At 41.5% G+C, this 18,547-nt stretch overlaps 2 protein-coding genes across 2 annotated transcripts; both read left to right on the forward strand.

Annotated features, from left to right (window-relative positions):
- Positions 1 to 327: 327 nt before the first annotated feature.
- Positions 328 to 1,167, forward strand: LOC111236243 (claudin-20-like). The gene has a single exon (XM_022764908.1). The coding sequence runs from the start codon at positions 328 to 330 to the stop codon at positions 1,165 to 1,167; it is 840 nt and encodes a 279-aa protein (XP_022620629.1).
- A 7,290-nt stretch (positions 1,168 to 8,457) lies between these two features.
- On the forward strand, positions 8,458 to 12,166 carry LOC111216334 (interferon-induced protein 44-like). Its single transcript, XM_022737833.1, has 8 exons — positions 8,458 to 8,480; positions 8,987 to 9,040; positions 9,344 to 9,377; positions 9,555 to 9,753; positions 11,028 to 11,177; positions 11,285 to 11,456; positions 11,592 to 11,692; positions 11,827 to 12,166. The coding sequence occupies exons 2-8, from the start codon at positions 8,989 to 8,991 to the stop codon at positions 11,995 to 11,997; spliced, it is 879 nt and encodes a 292-aa protein (XP_022593554.1). The 5' UTR covers positions 8,458 to 8,480; positions 8,987 to 8,988; the 3' UTR covers positions 11,998 to 12,166.
- The last annotated feature ends 6,381 nt before the right edge of the window (positions 12,167 to 18,547 follow it).

The raw sequence follows: 18,547 nt of genomic DNA on the forward strand, positions 1-18,547 counted from the left end.
GGACGCTGCAGCTTTAAATGGACATAATTGAGTGTCAATGATCACCACATCAGCTGCAGAGTAACTAATGCAGGCAATCATCGAGCGCACACATGCCCCCCCCCCCCCCCCCCCCCAAAAACAGAAATCAAAAAACCTAGAGAGAAAAAGGCATTCCCATCAGCAGCCTCAGCTGTGCGTCCGTCACGCTCCCATGCTCACTTCAATTCTCATTTCTCCTCTGGTTGCAGCCCGCTGGAGCCTGTGTTGAGGAATTATCTGCTGTCAGGACCTGCCCGGGACGCCACAGTGCCAACAGGGACCGGAGCTGGACGGGGGGGCTGAGCCATGCTGTCTACCGCCGTTCAGATCCTGGCGTTCGCTCTGGCGCTCCTGGGCGTCCTCGGTGCCACTGTAGCCACTCTGCTACCCAACTGGAAGGTGAGCATCAACGTCTGGTCCAACATCATGACCCCCATCTCGCAGATGCAGGGTCTGTGGATGGACTGCGTCTGGTACAGCTCCGGCGTCTTCAGCTGCACCATGAAGAACTCGGTGCTGTCGCTGCCGGCTTATCTGCAGACCACACGGGCCGCTATGGTTCTGTCCTGCATGGTGGCAGCGTTTGGACTATGCCTCGCCTCGCTGGGGCTCAAATGTACCCGCTGGGGGGGCAGCCACCGAGCGAAGGGGCATACAGCCATCGCTGCAGGGGGCTGCTTCATCCTGGCCAGCTTCCTCTGCCTGGTCCCTGCGTCCTGGTTCACCAATGAAGTCATCACCGCCTTCCTGACCACGGACCTGCCGGACAGCAGTAAATATCAGCCTGGAGGAGCTCTATGTGTGACGTTTATCTCGGCTGGCTTCCTCCTGGCTGGAGGGGTCATTTTTTGTTTGTCATGTCCTGGAAAAAGAACAAGACGACCGGACTACACTTCCTCCAGCAACCCTGACAGACCTGTACTGTACCACGATGGGCAGCGGAGACGGGAGCTGCGGACGGAGCGAGAACAGCCAAAAAAAAGACAAAACAAAACTGTCCAGCTGCAGATGAAATGCAAAGTGAAGCAGGAGAAAGCTCTGCAGGAGAAACCTGAAAAGGACCAGGAGCAGAGGCTCTACTCGTCTCCTTCCAAACTCCCTCAAAAAGACATCAAGGACAGCTACAGCCTCCAGGAATATGTTTAATCCTCATGGCCGAGCGGTGAAATGTGGAGTTTTCAGCTGAGATTTTCTGGCTCATGGGAAGGGGGAGGTTGGCTGGGGGAGGTGTGTTTGAGGGGGAATAATTACCAAATGTTGGGAGCGACAGATTGTGGATTCAGCCGAATGTCTCAAAAATGGAAAGACGGAAAGCAAAGAACATGGAAAAAAAAAAAAAAAAATCTGCACAGGCACCAAACAATGTAAATCCTTTAAAAACTGCCCGCAAAACTGCGGCAGCTTTCCCATACCAAAGGTCTGAAGGCAATATAAAAAAAAGAGCTGAACCTACTGATCATTAAAATAAATAAATAAATAAGAAACAGATCCAAGCTCTGACTGAAATTGAAAAGCCATCATTTTCCAGCTGTAGATGCTGTCTGCCTTCTGAGATGAACTCATGCTCATGCAGGGCCGGCCCAAAGCTTTCTGGGACCGTGAGCAAGATCTAAACTACCAGCCCCCCACCCCCAACCACACAAACGTAATGGCAAGAAATTATGGTTACGATTTAAAACAATTGCTCAATAATGTGAATAAATAAAAACATGGTAAATATTTAAGAAACTGAACAAAAAGCAGAGGATATTACAACTTATTTGTACACTTTTATAATTTTCTTAAAGCACTCAAAAATAGTTTAGAGCACGGAGGTTCATACATGAAGGTGGAAACATATTTGTGATAAAATATTCTAGACATTAACTTGTGCTATTAATTCCATTTACTGAAGAGGGACCATGATCAAAAACTGTGGCACCAGCGATTCGAAAATATTTACACCCAGTAACTGCCAGATGAAACTGTTATCTAACCAACTGAACCAACAAAACAAACTTTATACACTTTATACATGGACTGTTTAGACTGAGGAATAGAGGAGGACATGTGATAATGATGTAAGCTAGGAAGAATAACTTCAGTCTATTTGACTACATGGCATCAGTTACGTTGGCGTAATTAGATATCTCAGTCCCATTGTTTGAAACTAGCTAGCAGTTAAGCTTAGGAAGGACTTTACACGCATAGTGATGGTGCAACCCAGTCAAATGTTTTTTCAGTTTGTTTTTAAGTTTATTCAATAAACTTTTATATTTTAAGTAACGAGAAATAATTGCTTATTCATCACTAGCCAAAATGGTACAATAGAAAATCTAATATACATATATAAAAATGATGTGAAAGATAAAGCATTAAAACATTAAAACCTAAATAATAAAAAAAAAGAGGTTAATTTTAAAAAGTTCAGTAAGACCAGCGATTTACTTGCTTTCAACTACACCTGCACATGATGGCTGCCTCACATATCCTGCGTCTGTTTGTGCGTTGGTTGTGCATGCACGTTAATGCTACACATTTACAAGATGCAATATTCACATGAGCGGTATGGGGCAGTGTAGGTGCAACAATGGCAGAAAGTAAGAAAGATAACCTAATAGACCGAGTCCACAATTACCCGTATGTGCACAATGTGAGCTAGCTACGACACGCTTGTCCAAATAAGTGCTGACAGATCAGTACCATCTTAGAAGTTGACATGGAAACCTGCAAACAGAAACAAGCCAGAGATCAACAGGTTCATGGTGTGTTTGTCCACCAATCATGACTCGCCTGAGCTAGCTACGCATTTTTGCCAGTCACCGGTCAGCTGAGACCAATTTTCCACAAAATAAAAAGTCTGGGTCGCCAGGTTTATGCAAATCCTGTAGGTGTATTGGGTCTGACCTCTCAGGTGTGCCCTCTAGAGGTATCCTCCAGTAACACACAGAGTACATAGGTGAACAATTACGCTCATGACGCAGCCAGTTGTCTACGCAAACCTGTGGTTGAAAGCAAGTATATCTGCAGGTTAAGATGTTTGGTTCACTGCTGGTTAGTGCTAAAATAAAATCCTAAATATCTTTGAGCATAGAATCCCAAGTAGAAATCACATAACTCACCATCTTACGTTTTATCATATACTCCCTGATTTTGTTATTACACAAGTAAATTTCCTTCTGCTACAGTTTTGTTCAGCGGAACAACAAAACCTTGAAGTGCGTCTTAAATTATGATAAAAATGATCGGGGGAAACCAAATGAGAGTTCACATTCTCAGCTCGTTGGAGACTTCTGTCGGTCGTGTCTGCCTTGGGCCGGCTCTGAAATCAACTGTGAATTTTGGAAAACCTTTTTGAGCGTCTGTGCATGATGTCCGTGCTTTAGACGCCGCTTACAGCTTACATGTAGTGAAAGCTGCTGCTGTACAGATTGTGCCGAAAGCAATAAAAACATTGTTGAGCTTTTTAAATTCACAGTGTAGTCGGAGACTAAAGGGAATCCTGATCCAAAGTGTCAGAATGACGGCGTCCGCTCCGTCTCTTCCTGACAGTCCATGGAGAGGCGAGAGGTGCAGAGCAGCATGGAGAGAGGTAATGATGCTCTTTGCTTTCCCATTATCCTCTCACCATGGTTGGATGCACACTGCACACTTACACACACCCCTCCACCACCCTGTTTCAGCTGTATGAAAAGGACATCGAGTCATTTTCAGGATGTGACTTAAAGCCTAATGGAGACTGGAGAGTCCATAGCATTGTGTGCATTTGGCGGGCGAAGTGTCCTTTGAACCTGAGGTGAGCTGTCAATCTCACCTGCCAACGCTTGCTGGAATTAAAGACACTGGTGAACTGAACGCCCACACTGCCTCTCAGGAAAAGCTTCAAACCTGGAAAAAAAAAAAAAAATTGATTTATAGAAGAAAATCATGTCGATTCATCAGCACTGTGGCGATGTTTCACTGTCAAACGTGACAGTGACGTGTTAATGTAGGGAACAGGACACATTCAAGCACAAGCTACTAGAAAACTCAAATGATTTGGAAAAAAATCAAAGCACAGCTTGAAGACAAAAAAAGGCGTCATCAGAATAATTTATGTGCTTCTGTAGCTCAGTGTTGCTGTTTTTGCTGCTTATGGACTCAAAGCTTAAAAAAACATGTTTTCATTCTGGAAAATGTTAACGATAAGCAAGGTCACAGCCTTTTCTCAACCCAAAGCCCGAGCACTCGAATGTTTTTTAAGGTACAACAGCTTAATTTGCCTAATATTCTATTTCCTGCATTGTTATATCTAAGTTACATGAAAAGACAAAACAAAACAGGTCACATATCATCATTTATGTCATTTGATAAAAAATGGCTATGCCTTTATGCTGATGTGTGAAAATCTGAGAATCCACATTAAACTTAAAAACACAGACACCATGTGTTATTGACCTTGACATACATTTTTACTGTGTTGTTTGTTTCCTTTTAGCCTGTCTTTATCAGCTCCTTTAAAAGAAAAGAAAAAGAAGTATTTTGAGCTAGAGAAGTGAAAAATGCTGTATTCAGTACATTCCTTCAGTTACTGGTCTCACATAGCCAGACACACCTCCACAGTGCTGCGTCAGTGCTGAAGTGGTCTGGTTGCAACCGTTATCATTCTGCCCCCGAAGGGGGGGGGGCTCTGGCTTGTTTCTACCAATCAGCATCGCTGAGCCCAGGACGCAGTGAGGGTGGCCTTCCTTGCAATGGTGTCACGGGGAGCATTTGCATGGTGGGGAGGTGACCACTGTCATTTAAATGGCAAATTCCCTGCAAAAGTAAAAGGCACAAAAATGTGTAACACGGGTTTTACTGATAATCGTTGCACTAGAGGTGAAGTCTGCCTTTACTTTAGGTCACTGGTCTCGTTAAAACCACAGACAATTTGCTTCCTGTATGCAGCTTTCGGTCTTGCAGAAATGTATTAAACTGGTATCACAGAAGCTCATGTGAACTGAATGGTACTTTGGTAAAGTCAATGTCAACAATGCCACTGCCAGAGAAACACTAGAATTACTGCCTCGTGGTTGTACATCTCCCCCACCCAGTCAAGTTGCAGCTAACATCCATGTCTGTCCAGAGAAGACTTTGAAGGAATTTAAGAAAAGGTATTTATCAATGTGACCTTGACCTTTGACCACCAAAATCTAATCAATTCAGCCTTGAGTCCAAGGTTGTGTCCGAAATCACTCAGTCATTCACTGCTCCCTGCTCACTATCCAGGGATGCGAAGGCTGAACTGAAATGAGACGGTCTGGTTCACGGACAGAGTCAGCAGCTGTGCCCGCACTTACTGTCGCCTCGCAAAGCGTTGCTCCTGTCGCCTAGCAACCTTGACAACACGTAGCTTTTTCTCCGCAAAAACTTGAAGACCCTTGGTTTTAACAGTTGGACCGTTAGCTGTTGAACTGAGCTGAAACACAAAACTTGCAATTACAAGTATAATCCTCGGGTTCTCTGTCAGTGTTGTTTGCTGTCATTACTGGCATGTGATGAATCTTGTGATTGGTTGGGCAAAAAAGGATCCACTCATCGTAATCCTTCATTGCCCAGGAAAAGAAGGAAGCACTTCTCTGCCACATTTGACAGAGCCTTCGAAATAGGTCAGCCTAGTCGTGCCACTAATCCGTCTTCAAGGACAGCTATTACTAAATGGTGAATGGCGTTCCTGAGATGTCACGTTCACAAGAATGGGACATACGAAAAGACGTACTTGTGCGCGAACAATCCGAAAACAAAAACGCCTTAGGCCACAGCTGTTGCCGGTGCGGAGACATAAATGTGGAAAATCACCTCTGACACAGACCAACATCAGGCATCAGAATCCTGCAAGACAGTGTGGGGGTCTTCCGAGCTGAGCTCACAAGTTGCTTTGGTCTGCGACTGTAGTAAAATCAGATTCGATTCAACAACTAGTTTGGAGGCTGTTGTTGTTGTTTCCTGTTGCCAAGTAGATTTTGAAAACAGTAACATGCACACAGTGGAAAAAATCCCACGTGAAATTTGCAGCCAAAGGTAGGATTGTACCAACAGTCTGCATCTAGTGAGTTTAGACTATTTTGTTACATGAATGTATCCTAGCTCCTCTTCAGCAATAAGGTTTCTGAATGCAATAAAGTATGTGAGAGAACAGACTGTGAAACCCATTTTAAAACAATTAAAACATTCATCAATCTGTTGATCAATTGATATTGAATGATTATTGATCTTTTTTAATCTAGCTTGTATTACGTTCTGAGATGAAAATTTTCTGCTTTTCACTGGTTTATATCATTATAAAATGAATGTCTTTGGGTTTTGGATGTTTAAAAGTGACACTGGGCTCTGGAGACCGTGATGCGCATTTTTCACTATTTGTTAATCAAATAATCAAGGGATTTATCAGCAAATAAATCAATTAAGAAAATAATAATGAATTGCCTTAATGCCTGTAACACCAAATATCACTTTTGTTTGTGGCAGAATATGTTGGTTATACCATTACAACACTTACAAATATTTGAAAAGAATAAGGCCACATTTGCAGTTGTTTTAAAATTTTAAAAATAAATCATGGAGTTGATTCAGAACAGCTGAGAATCATGTGACTAATAAAATAATCACTTGTCTTTCTCTGCTAATAATTAAAAACATACCTGGACTGAAAACTTCACTGGGCTCCCATGATTTATTAGATTTATCTTGCATTTAGTGGCTGTAACTGGTCAAATTAAAACAAGCAAAGATGAAGTCATTACATCAGACACAGTTGTGTTTGTGTGCACCTAATAAACGCTCAGTATGTAGTTCAATACGTGCTGTTATTTTAGTTGATTATCTGATTTAGCTGATTCGTGCTTTCATTTCCACATGGTCAAGAAACGAGAAGCTGTAAATAATGGGTCCAAAAGTCTGAGAGCACTTTCACAAGGAGCTGCATGATATGCAAAACAAAAAATATATATTGCATTTATTGTGGCAGATATTGCGATTGCAAGTTGGAATTCAGTTAGAATAGTCGTTTTTGCATTTCATTTTCAATGAAAAAAAGCATAAAATTGATGATGTTATTTTTGTTGGTCTTATACCAAACAAACATGTTCCTTGTCATCTGGAGAATGTGATTTGTATCTGTAGCACCACAACACTTATGCAATGCTAACAATGCACAACAATGTGACACATTTTACCTTTATCAAAAGAAAATTGCTGTGATTTGGATATTGCACTTTGCCATATTGCAATTTTGCTTATATTTCAATTAAATGTGCAGCCCTCCTTTCACATTCAAGCGAATGGTAAAAGGTTGAGGCACAAAAACCTCTTGGTTAGGGTTAGGATTCTTTCTGCCAGAAAGAATGTGGATGAGGTGATAGCTTTTGTGCATCAGGAACTACAACACAGTGCAAGAGCATTGCTGGTTACATCTATGGACAATTCAATGAGAACTGTGGTTCAGCAGGACACATGTTCCATATACTGTTGTACCTCTTCAGTTATCTCAGAGAATATCCAGGTTATTTTCTCATAAATTTACAACTTTAAGCTCTGAATAGTACCCTCATCCCTCTGTATTTATTTCTTTATTTACTTTCTTACTTACGTATTTATTATCAATACCCCTCACTGAAGGCAGTTACTTCTTTATTTACGACTGTAGGATACTTCATTTTCTGAACAATCATTATAGTTAATACACAACTGCAGTAATATTACACTGAAAACAAATCTAGTCACATTAGGGCACAATAATTCCTACCTGGATACTGATAAAATACTGCACTCCTCCTGATGGAATTTGCTCTTTTTAAAGAGGGCCTAGTTACTTCCATGGGACAAATGACCCTGTTCTATTTGACTTTTACCTTAACCATCTCCACAGTCAGTCCACAGTGTGATAAACAGCTGTAGTAAATTGTCTGGCTGCTCCATCCAGGGCCTCTCCTCTACCTCTTACCAATATCATTATGATGTTGAGATCGGGGTGTTAACCCTTTAAATGTACATCTCAATCTATCTGACAGGAATCTATGTCGTTGAATCTGAAATATGCAACTTGATCCAAGTTTAAAAAGAGGATTTAGAGTGATAAGACTAGCAGAATAATAAAATGAATTTGTAGCCTCAATGTGAACTGCAACATAATATAAAAAAAATGGTGATGCCCTATAAACATAATGCAAACAAGTAAAACAGGAAAAAAACAACTGATGAAATGTGCCATGTCTTAGTGTTGAAAGAGTCACAGGAACAGAAAAACAAACACTCATCAGTCTGCTGAAAATGAAACTGCTGTGTGGTCGGAGAGAATTAAGGTATGCTTCACGTAAGTCATGAATATGATCAAAATGAAACTTAAAGTGGGAAGGAGAGAGTGGGAAGATAATTTCATAATGAATATAAATGACATGATTTTTTTCTGCTGCTAACGGTTTACATTCCTAGGATCAGTCCACTGTCAGCACACACACAAGGTAGGACGGTGTTATGATGTCTGGGGTTAGATTTATGGTTGAGTTTGTTTATGCTCGTAAAACTGATTAAAGAAGAGTAACTAGGACTATTGACAGTAAACATACAAGACTGAGTGTTTTCAGAGGGATTTAGTTACTGTTAGGAGATTTAGCTTTAGCTGTTCTGTTTGTACAGCAATTTGAATCATAAATAAAAATATTTGCTAAAATGACTGTATTTATTTTAAACCTTCAAAGTAATATAATATTAAATGTATTTGTCAGTTTACTTTACTACACTTCTACAACCAGGTGTTTGGTTAAAGACAGAAGCAAAATCATTTCTTTACACATATATATATATATATTTGACTGTATTTATCATAAACTTACAGTGTAATATAACATTAGAAAGGTATTGGTCAGTTGCTTTATACCTTTAGTACAGAGGTGTGTGGTCAGCTTAGTTTAAGACTGAAAGAAAGTGATTTAATTTAACAGCTCAATGTAAATGGTTTACTTTCCAGCAATGGGAGAAACGCAGTCTAAACCTGCTGAAGATGTAAAGCCGGAGTCGCCATGTAAGTTTGGCCTCGGGCCAATTTTATTCTAATCCAGTAGATGGCGGGACAGAACATAATCAAGGCCAATTTAAGAAATTGATTATAAAAATGCATGTGGAATTTACTTTGCGACTGTTCATATGTGTGGGGCTGTGACTGTTTGTGTCGGTCATTCACATTCTAATGAAATGTGGGACTGTCAGTCCAATATTGTAAGATTTAAAAAATCATATTATCGAAAATAACCAGTTGCTGACCACTGATCTAAACCATTCATTGAATGTCAACATTATTTCTCAACATTTGTCTTCTGCCTGTCAGTTCTAGATAAAGCATGGAGGGAAATAAACTGGAGGTGAGTGTGTTTGCATCCTGAATGTAAAATTTTGAAACATCTGTAACAGACAACTGAAAAAGCACAAACTCATTTATTTTTCTGTCTCATTTCCTCTCTCAGTAACATCCCAATTAACTACTCAGTTGCAATGTGTTTTTGTTTTTTTTTCTAAAGTGTGATGTAATGTTTCCTCAGCGGAGACAAATACACAGATCTGCAGTTTGTGAACGACTACAATCCTCAGACTGAAGGTCAGCAGCTCAGGATTCTTCTTCATGGGCTGAGTGGAGCTGGAAAGTCCAGTTTCATCAACTCTGTCCACAGTGTCTTAAAAGGCAGAATAAGCGCACTGGCTTTGGTGGACGGCATTGCTCATAGCTCTTTCACCAAACAGGTATTAAAGTTTGGTAGTGTTGATATAGTGAGTTGGAAATGTTAATATAATTATTAAGCTCACATTGTTAACTTTTAAACTTTCCAAACTACATTGTATGACAGCATATTAGATCCATTATAGGTTAAAAAAATTACAATCACCTCCTTGCGGTTGTCTGGATCCACCACTCAGACTAGTTTCAGATTACATCCCTGTTTATCCAGTCATTTAAAATATGAGCCATTTGTGTGAAGTTTTGTCATAATTGCCGTGTGAGGTCTTGAGTTATGACTTAAAACTGTTTTGTGAGGTCACCTTTGACCTTTGACCTTTGACCACCAAAATCACTCAAGTTCATCCTTGAGTCCAAGTGAATGTTTGTGCCAAATATAAAGAAGTTCCATCATGGCGATACTGAGATATTGTGTCCACAAGAATGGGATGTACAGATGTATGGATGGATGTACAGCCATACGGACAAACGACTTGAAAACAATATGCCTTTGGCTCTGGCTATCAGCGGCACAGGGGCAAAAAACATCAGAATTCCAACATTAAAGACGTAAATTTATGATAAAAATCAAAAACTTGGATATACGCTGAGATTTAAGTCACAAACTAAAAAGACAGAAAAAAATGAACAAATCTCTATTGTTAGTCTTAATGAGCAGTTTGTAATAGTTTGTAAATGTTATCACTCGGACTGTGAACACTGGTATTTCGCAAACAGCCTTTACACTACGACTTTATCTGGTGGCCTACTTTTAGCATGTGGTACAGTATTTATTATATCCCAGTGTCTACATATTACCCATCCTTTCATACTATGCCTCCTGGCTGGTGGTGATAAACTGGACAAAGATACTCTAATAAAGGATCATAAGGCATCACAAACTGTAGTGTTACCTTATTGTCAGTAACTTTATTATAGAGGTGAAATTGGCAATAACAAGCTAGCTCACGTTACACTCCACTCCACTCCATTACGTTAACACCAAATGTTTATAACCACATCTGGATGGCTAGCATTAGCTTAATCAAAACAACTCATCCTTATCAGCCTAATTAATAGTCCCAAGCTTGACATATTCCCATAAACCAATTAAGGTTATCAGCACTTACTGTAAGAGAGTTGCACCTTTAACCCCACCCCTGTTCTGCTCACAGTTTAAGATGTTCAGTTGAATAAATATAAAGTTCATGTAGCTCCAAACAGAAGCACTTGCAGCAACATAAGCTGAACTAAACCGACAGGCACCAGGCACAATAACAATTGTCCATGTGTTTTACAGTACACGACCTACAAGATCGAAAAGGGAAACCCAAACACCTTTTACCCCTTTGTCTTAAATGACATGATTGGTATGAAAAACGCCAATGACAGAGTCCATGTGAAAGATATCAAACGGGCGCTGAGGGGACATGTGAAAGACGGTTACACGGTAGAGTTTATGTATTTTTAAAACTATTTTAAAAAACTGTCATCTGTTTTCCATTATATCGATCTTAGTAATTGTCGTCATTTAACTATACCTGACTTTGTTTTCAGTTCAATCCTGTCTATAAGTTATCAAAGGAAGATCCGTACTACAACGAGTCCCCAACCATCAACAACAAAGTGCACATTCTGGTTTGTGTCATTGATGCCAGCACAGACGATCTGTGCGGGGAAAATGTTGCTGCGACACTACGGGATATCAGACTTGAAGCCAGTGAACTGGGTGAGAGCAGAAACCACCATTTTATTCTTTTCCACTCTGAGGTCACACTCCCCTCTTGCAGGTCTGGTCAGCCTGAGTATACTGTATTTTTAATGTAATTTGTTCACATTCAAGTTTTGTGTTTCCTTCCCGCAGGGATTCCTCAAGTGGCCGTTTTCACCAAAATTGATGAGGCCTTCCCCGAGATTAAACAAGATATAAGGAACATCTACAAAAGCAAAAAGCTAAAGGCAAAGGTATACTATTACTATTAATTCAATTAATTTGCACAAAGATGATGTATAATTTCATTCAAAGACATTTGCAGTATTTAAGCACAAAGCTGCGAGCTGTAATTCATGAACTGGGATGTTGTGATTTTTAAATGCAGATGCAGAAGTTCAGTGTAAACGTGGGTATTCCAATGAACTGCATCTTTGCTGTCCAGAACTACCATTCAGAAATGCACCTCCACAATGACATTGACACTCTAATCCTGAGCACTCTGAGACGCATCATCGCCTTTGGAGATGACTTCCTCAATAAACAAAATATGTGCTAAATGTTAAGACAGGTTTGCTGAAAGAACGTTGGCTGAATTTCATAAAACTATTGTGTGACAAAAGACCACAATCGCATTTGTGTTTTGTTTGCAGCTTTTTTTTCAAACAACTTTATTTTAAGTTTAAGTAGAGATCCAAATGTTTCCAGAAATGTCAACTTTGTGTAAATGTGTCAAATAGACTTTTTGGTTTTGCTGAACTGTCATATTTGTTCTTGTGAGTGTTTCATGTGCTTGGAAAAGAGATCTTAATCTTAACTAGAAAATTCCAGGGAAATTTTGAGTGCCACGGGGGCTATACTGCCGGGATGAGTACATGCACACCCGTCGCTATGGGCGGGCCATAGGGGGCCTGGCCCCCTATGGCCCCCCTTTAATTCTTATTTATATTATCATAGTAGCTAATTTTGTATTGAGAAATACTAATGTTGTATTCTTTATCATTAAAACATTAAAAATATAAAGAAACAATGGTGTGATTTTGTTTGATTGATGGGAATGTACACTGCAACAGCCTATCACGGCCTTACTGAAAAGAAAGTTACGCTATGTACGTGACGTAGCCTACGTCAATGTAGTCGCTCAACAGTAACCGCGCATTTATGAAAGTGAAGCTGGATGAGTTTTCACCGGCTTACTATTACATTTCTAGTTCATCATGGATATTTGTAAGTGGTTGAAAAGCCCACCAACAGTCTCCTCTGCCAAATCGGATACGACACCGACGCCTCCTGATGTCGTTGGAGAAGGAGACCCTGGACGACAGTCTGAGCCCGTTGCTAGTAGCTCCGTGGAGCCCCACCCTGGGCCTGGCAGGACCTGCAGCGGCCACGGAGCGGAGGCTACCAGCAGGACAAGTGCAACCGCGACTGGGGCAGTATTTGGGCCACAACTGCCTGTTGGATCAGTGGGTGTGAGTGACCTCGGCACGGACAAACCCAAACAGGTTGTGTTGAGGAAATATCCAGGCAAAATGTTAAAAACTTTAGGAGCTTCCACAGCAATGTGTGAAAACTCATTTTCCACGCTCAAAAGCGTCTTCTCAGAGCATCGGCGCAGTATGCTGCACAGACGCAAGGCCCAGCTGATTCAGCTTGCTTTTGAAAAGGACCTCACTCACAAGTTTAAGTCCGAGTGGAAGGATACGTTGATGAGGAGGTTCAGCTCAGAGAAACGCCACCTCCCGCTGTACTGACAGGAGGGACTGGAGAGAGGAAAGCGCTGCCTCCACCCAAAGTACCAGTAGGTTTAAAGTCTCTGTGCGTGTGTATGTGCGTGCGTGCGTGTGTCTGTGTCTAATGGCAATGCATATCCCTCTGTTGACTGCTTTAAAATGCAATGTTTGAGAGATGCTTCTGGTGTTACATCTAATATGTTATATAGTCAAGTGTTTTATGGATATTCATAACATTGCTTCTATGTAATGTATTGCTTTAAACTATGAGGACTGATGTTGTCGGCTATACCTGGTCATATTGCTGTTGGTTATGTTTAACGTGATGATTACGTGATGCGCGAATACAGTATAGGATTATTAAAAATATACGTATTGTAGGTTAATAATAATTGTGCCCTCCCATGCATTTCATATGCCCCCCTTAAGACAGAGGTCTGGCGACGGGTCTGAGTACATGATTTATTTCCAGTGTTCAAAAGTCACCCTGATCATATTCTGGTTTTGAGAAATGTCTTGATATAAAAGACTAATAAAACAATGTCACATCCCTCCATCATGTATTATGTGGGAAATATCTCATATTCTGTGTTGTTTTTTTTAATAAAACAAGAGGCAACATGTCTTCAAACTGGCATTTAAAGGGTTAAAATCCTGAAAACTAATAAACATTTGGTAGGTTTGAGCAGAACTGAAGTGGTTTAAGAGATTTATGGGAAAAAAAAGCAGAAAAAAATATTGATATATGATGATTTTATAGCATTTTCTTTGTGTGTCCTTTTTTGGACGTGAGGAACCCCAGAGGGTACAAAATGTGTTACCAGTGTATAATAGACCTGTAACAGTAACTGACATTAGATTTTAAAAATATGTCAAAAAAGACACTTTCTTGCAGAAATCCATACCTTCAGCTGTAACACAGCCAAAATGATCAGCAAATCAAAAAAGAAAAGTGAAGAAAATGTCCAAAAAAGGACAGAGGGACCCCTGAGGGTTAATAAATCCCATGAACCGCTATTTAAATTACCACTATTATGTTTTTTTCGGTGCTAAATTTAACATTACTGGGGAGGAGAGCAACGCGACTAGAAGTGACAGCGAGAGAGGGCTAGTAGCTTCTCCTCTCCTCTGTCTCAGCGGAGACCGTCACAACTTCATTCACTCATTTAACAAAACAAAAAGAAAAGCAACAAAGGAAGCAGTAAATGGACTTACATATTTAAGACCTAACTAAATGTAATTTAAGACCTAACATGCGGCTAATGTAAAGCTAGCGGAGCTTGGAGAGTTGGTTATCTGGTTGCTAGGCACGCACACACGCACACAGGTCAGGAGCTGCCGTTGCCATGGCAATGTGAAAATCTGCCCAGAATTTGGCTTCTACATGGCTTAAAACAATTGCAAATTATGAGAAAACCGTTACTTCTTTTCAAAAACCGAAAACACCGTGACAGACACTGAAGCCAGAAGTTTCTTACAGTCTCTATTTTATTCAGATATTCCTTAAAATGAGTGAGTAAGCTCAGTGCCAAGACAGAGTGAGATTCTTTTGAAAAAAAAAGACGATTACATTAGGTGTCAATGAGAGTGAGACCGGTATTGCTGCCGGACTCGGCACCCCCGTTTAAATTTTGTGCAGACCCTGCCTGTCAAAGTTACATTTTATGAATCCCAACAACTATGTCTACATTTTCAGAAAGAATTATTTGTCTCCTTTTTACGGTTTGGCTGTGAGCTCGAGTTAAAAATAAAAATAAAGGTTATTTTTTACTGCTTCACGCACTCTAGCCAACTGATGCTGTCACTCTAACTTTGAAGAAAAAGTGATTTGCACTCCTCCTTTGAGTGATTGAGTTTGAAAAGTTTACATGTTATGTAAAAACAGTTGTTGTCTTTTTGAGAGAGCAGAAGTTTTCCTCCGTTTTATAGTTTGAATCACATTTCTACGTGCAGGTATGAGAGAGCAGGGTGATTCAGAAAAAAGGTGAAATTTTGTGGGTTTCTAAAGAAAATTCCAATGCATTCCTAATGCATTATTTATTCCCAGTTTTTTGGGAATAACTGGGAAAAACTGGAATTTTAACACCAAAAGTCATAGCACCTCTTTCGGGATCAAGACGCACGTTTTGATGTATATATTACCGGGGTTTTCTCAAAGCTGCGGGACGAGTTACGCGCCAAAATTTGGCGGAAGAATAATAAACCCGAAAGAGAATATTAATAGATGCTCCACCCCCGAGGCACTCCTCTCAGCTATTCTGAGTGCCTCGGAGCTGAGCACCCGTGGCACTAATAAACATATAAAGATCAGCCAGATGGGGCTGTAGAGTCAGTGGCAAAGTTTGCACCCAGGCTCAGAGCACTTGATTTTCAGCGTTATATAGTTTACACTCACATCACATCTGATTACAAGTGTGAACATTAAAATATTATTTTTTACCTAACCATCATCATTTACGAGTCAGTAAAAGGCTTATGATAGGCAACCTGACTAGCGTCTTCTTCATCTGTTGTCTTTCTCTTCTTAGAGAAGTATCTGAACAAGTGTGGTATCTTGAGGTGCTGATGTGAAGAAGTGATCACCGCTGACACGTCTTTACTTGCAATCAAAAAGAAGTTTATTTACAAGAAAGAAACAGTGTCAAAAAATGCCGAATCCCGGAGCATCTCTGCCAATGTGAGATCTCTCTTCTAACATTTCACAAATCCCTCTATTTATCTGTCTTATCCCACCTTTGGAATGTGCACTTCTTCCAATAAGAAGAAGCCTCCACCCAAAGGTAAATAAGATCTGGTCTACAGCCTCTGGTCTCTAGCCTTTGGCTTTTTTAGGCCCACATAAAACCCCCACTCTCTTATACCATATTTACCAAAAAACCAATGGGTAAACAATTTTACCTCCTAAGGCACATTCCTTAAACTCAACTTACAATGAGTGGTTCAAGGTAACCTTCGACAAGGCCTTAGTTGACAACCTCCTTAAACTTTAGAATAAAACATACATAAAAGAAGAACATGCAACAGTTTAGTATTTTGAAATAAAAGGAAATGAAGTGGATAATACACTACACAAGCTCATCTGAAAATGCAGTCGGCAGTTAATACATAATGACGTGTAGATATTAGCTTAATGCTATCAATTAGTTTACCCAATTTAGCGTCACTGAGTTGGCTAATAAGTCTACCTTTTCTCCGGTAATTCGCTGCCTTATTCCTCACGGACTAACACTTCTCTGACTCTGACCTGGTACCTGACGTGATGTCACTTTCAAGGCCGCGCTCTCGCAAGTAATTAACTCCAATAGGATCCCCCAACCACCCACTCCCTCCCTCCCCTCCCCTCCCTCACTGTTGCGCTCATCATCACACAGGCTGTGCTGTGAAGGTGGAGAGATGTGGCGTGGTGCATTGGCAAAAAAAAAAAAAAAAAAAAAAAAAAGAAATTTGAAGGCGTGGCGGCTATGATTCAGCAGTGGCGGGCCGCCACTGCTAAATGAATGTAGAGGAAACACTGTACTCTGAACAGATATATTACCGCTGCCTAAAGAACAAGGTGTGTGAGGTCTTCTAAACTTATATTCTCTTCATAGCAGCCAGAATTCTTTCTTCTTTGGTGAATGAACAATCATATTCTCCCTTGCTTCATACAGTCAGTGATTTTAAAAAAGCACTCACCCACTTAATTTTTTTACATTGGTGGACAATCAGGAGTTATCAGTGCACAGAATCTATGATCCCTTTGAGAGGGTTTGAAACATTTGAACCTCTGAACGCTCAGTATCACGTCAAATTAGGATTAGTTGCCATTATGTTAGTTAGACAATATGGTGTTAAGAAGTTTTGCCAGGTGCTTCACGTAGCGGGATATGTGCAACCTGGTTGTGGGGTGCAGCAAGCTGTTAGGATCTGAGGCAGACCGATGAACCATGTCTGCATACTCCTGATCCACACGCTGCAGCATGTCCTTCTCCCCACGGTACTTCTGCAACAAGCCGTCGATTGCATCTTTCATGGGTGGTGTCCAGCGTGTGTGGTCCAACACAAAAACCCGGCCACCTGATTTAATGGGTCCGGTGCGGGCACCTCTCGGTGCGGACCTCAGTGGCTGGGGCAGGGCATGTGAGATTTCTGAAACACAATAAAGCAATTAGAGTTCCTCAGTCGATCATGTTATTATGTTCCTGGTCATCTCCTAATGGCATCTCCTGCTTTAGCAGCGTACTGGCAGAGTGGACGTGTCCGACGGATGGTGCTGCTCCAGGGGATGTCACGCCAGAGAGCAGTGTCAAGCTGGGGGAGGGTGCTGTGTCTGGAGCTTGGGCAGGAGCGGGTGTCTGCACAGGGGAGGGAGGCGCAGGAGCAGCTGGTTTGTCTCTCTTTTGGGATCGGTCTTTGTCCCAATCCAGAGGGACTGGACGACAGCCTGGCTCTCTATACTCCAGGTCAAACCTCTCTCCGGTGTCTCTGTCAGAGAGGTGGAGTGCGGGGTACTTCTCCTGGCCAGTCACACTCAAGGAGGCCAAGTTCAGCTCAGCTGTTAAAGCTGGATCAGAAACAGCAGGGAGGATGACACCTGGCTGTTTAAGGTCCACCAGCCGCTGGTAGTTCCACCGTGTCACCCCTGTCATGCCGTGGGGCTGGAACAATTCAGGGGAGACATGAGTCCCGGTGATCCACCGAGCCTGATGAAAGTGGTACCCCTCCTGCTGTGATTTACCTCTAACAGGTATCCAGATGGGGACTTTGGCACCTTCACCAGGCACATGGTTCAGCTGAAGAGTTCCACCATACCTGTATATTATGCCCTTGGGGAGTTCAGGGTCACTGAGGCAACCACGGAGAATGTGCACGTCCCGGAGCTTCTTTAGGTCCGCCTGATCAACCACAGAGAAGGCAGCGGAGAGGAGCTGGCAGAAAGTGCTGAACAGGGGATGATGCTCAGAGGTGCACTCCCGTGTAAAGCGCCTCAAGCAGTGGAACAAGTCCAGTTTCACAACCATGTTGGGGTTGTAATGTACCCGTGACGCACAAGTATTTGCCAGTGGTCCAGAGGTGGCCCGAGCAACAATGGAAGGGGTAGTCTTCCACGCATCCAATTGTCACTCACTCAAAACAGTTCAAAAGCACAATGTGTGTGTGTGTGTGTGTGTGTGTGTGTGTGTGTGTGTGTGTGTGTGTGTGTGTGTGTGAGAGAGCACACACTTGTGTGACAAAGAAAGGGGGTGGGGCTGTCAAGATATCAAAGTAGAAAACCAACTAATATCCTCTCAAAGGTAAATGTACTTTATCTGGAGGAAATGGTCAGTTGTCTCGACAACCAGGTTTCAGATGTTTGTGGTGTTCGTTGGCACAGTGGTATGTTTAGTGGACATGTGC

The sequence above is a fragment of the Seriola dumerili genome, unplaced genomic scaffold (genome assembly GCF_002260705.1).
Source record: "Seriola dumerili isolate Sdu_G_001 unplaced genomic scaffold, Sdu_1.0 BDQW01000025.1, whole genome shotgun sequence".
NCBI classification, from domain to species: Eukaryota; Metazoa; Chordata; class Actinopteri; order Carangiformes; family Carangidae; genus Seriola; species Seriola dumerili.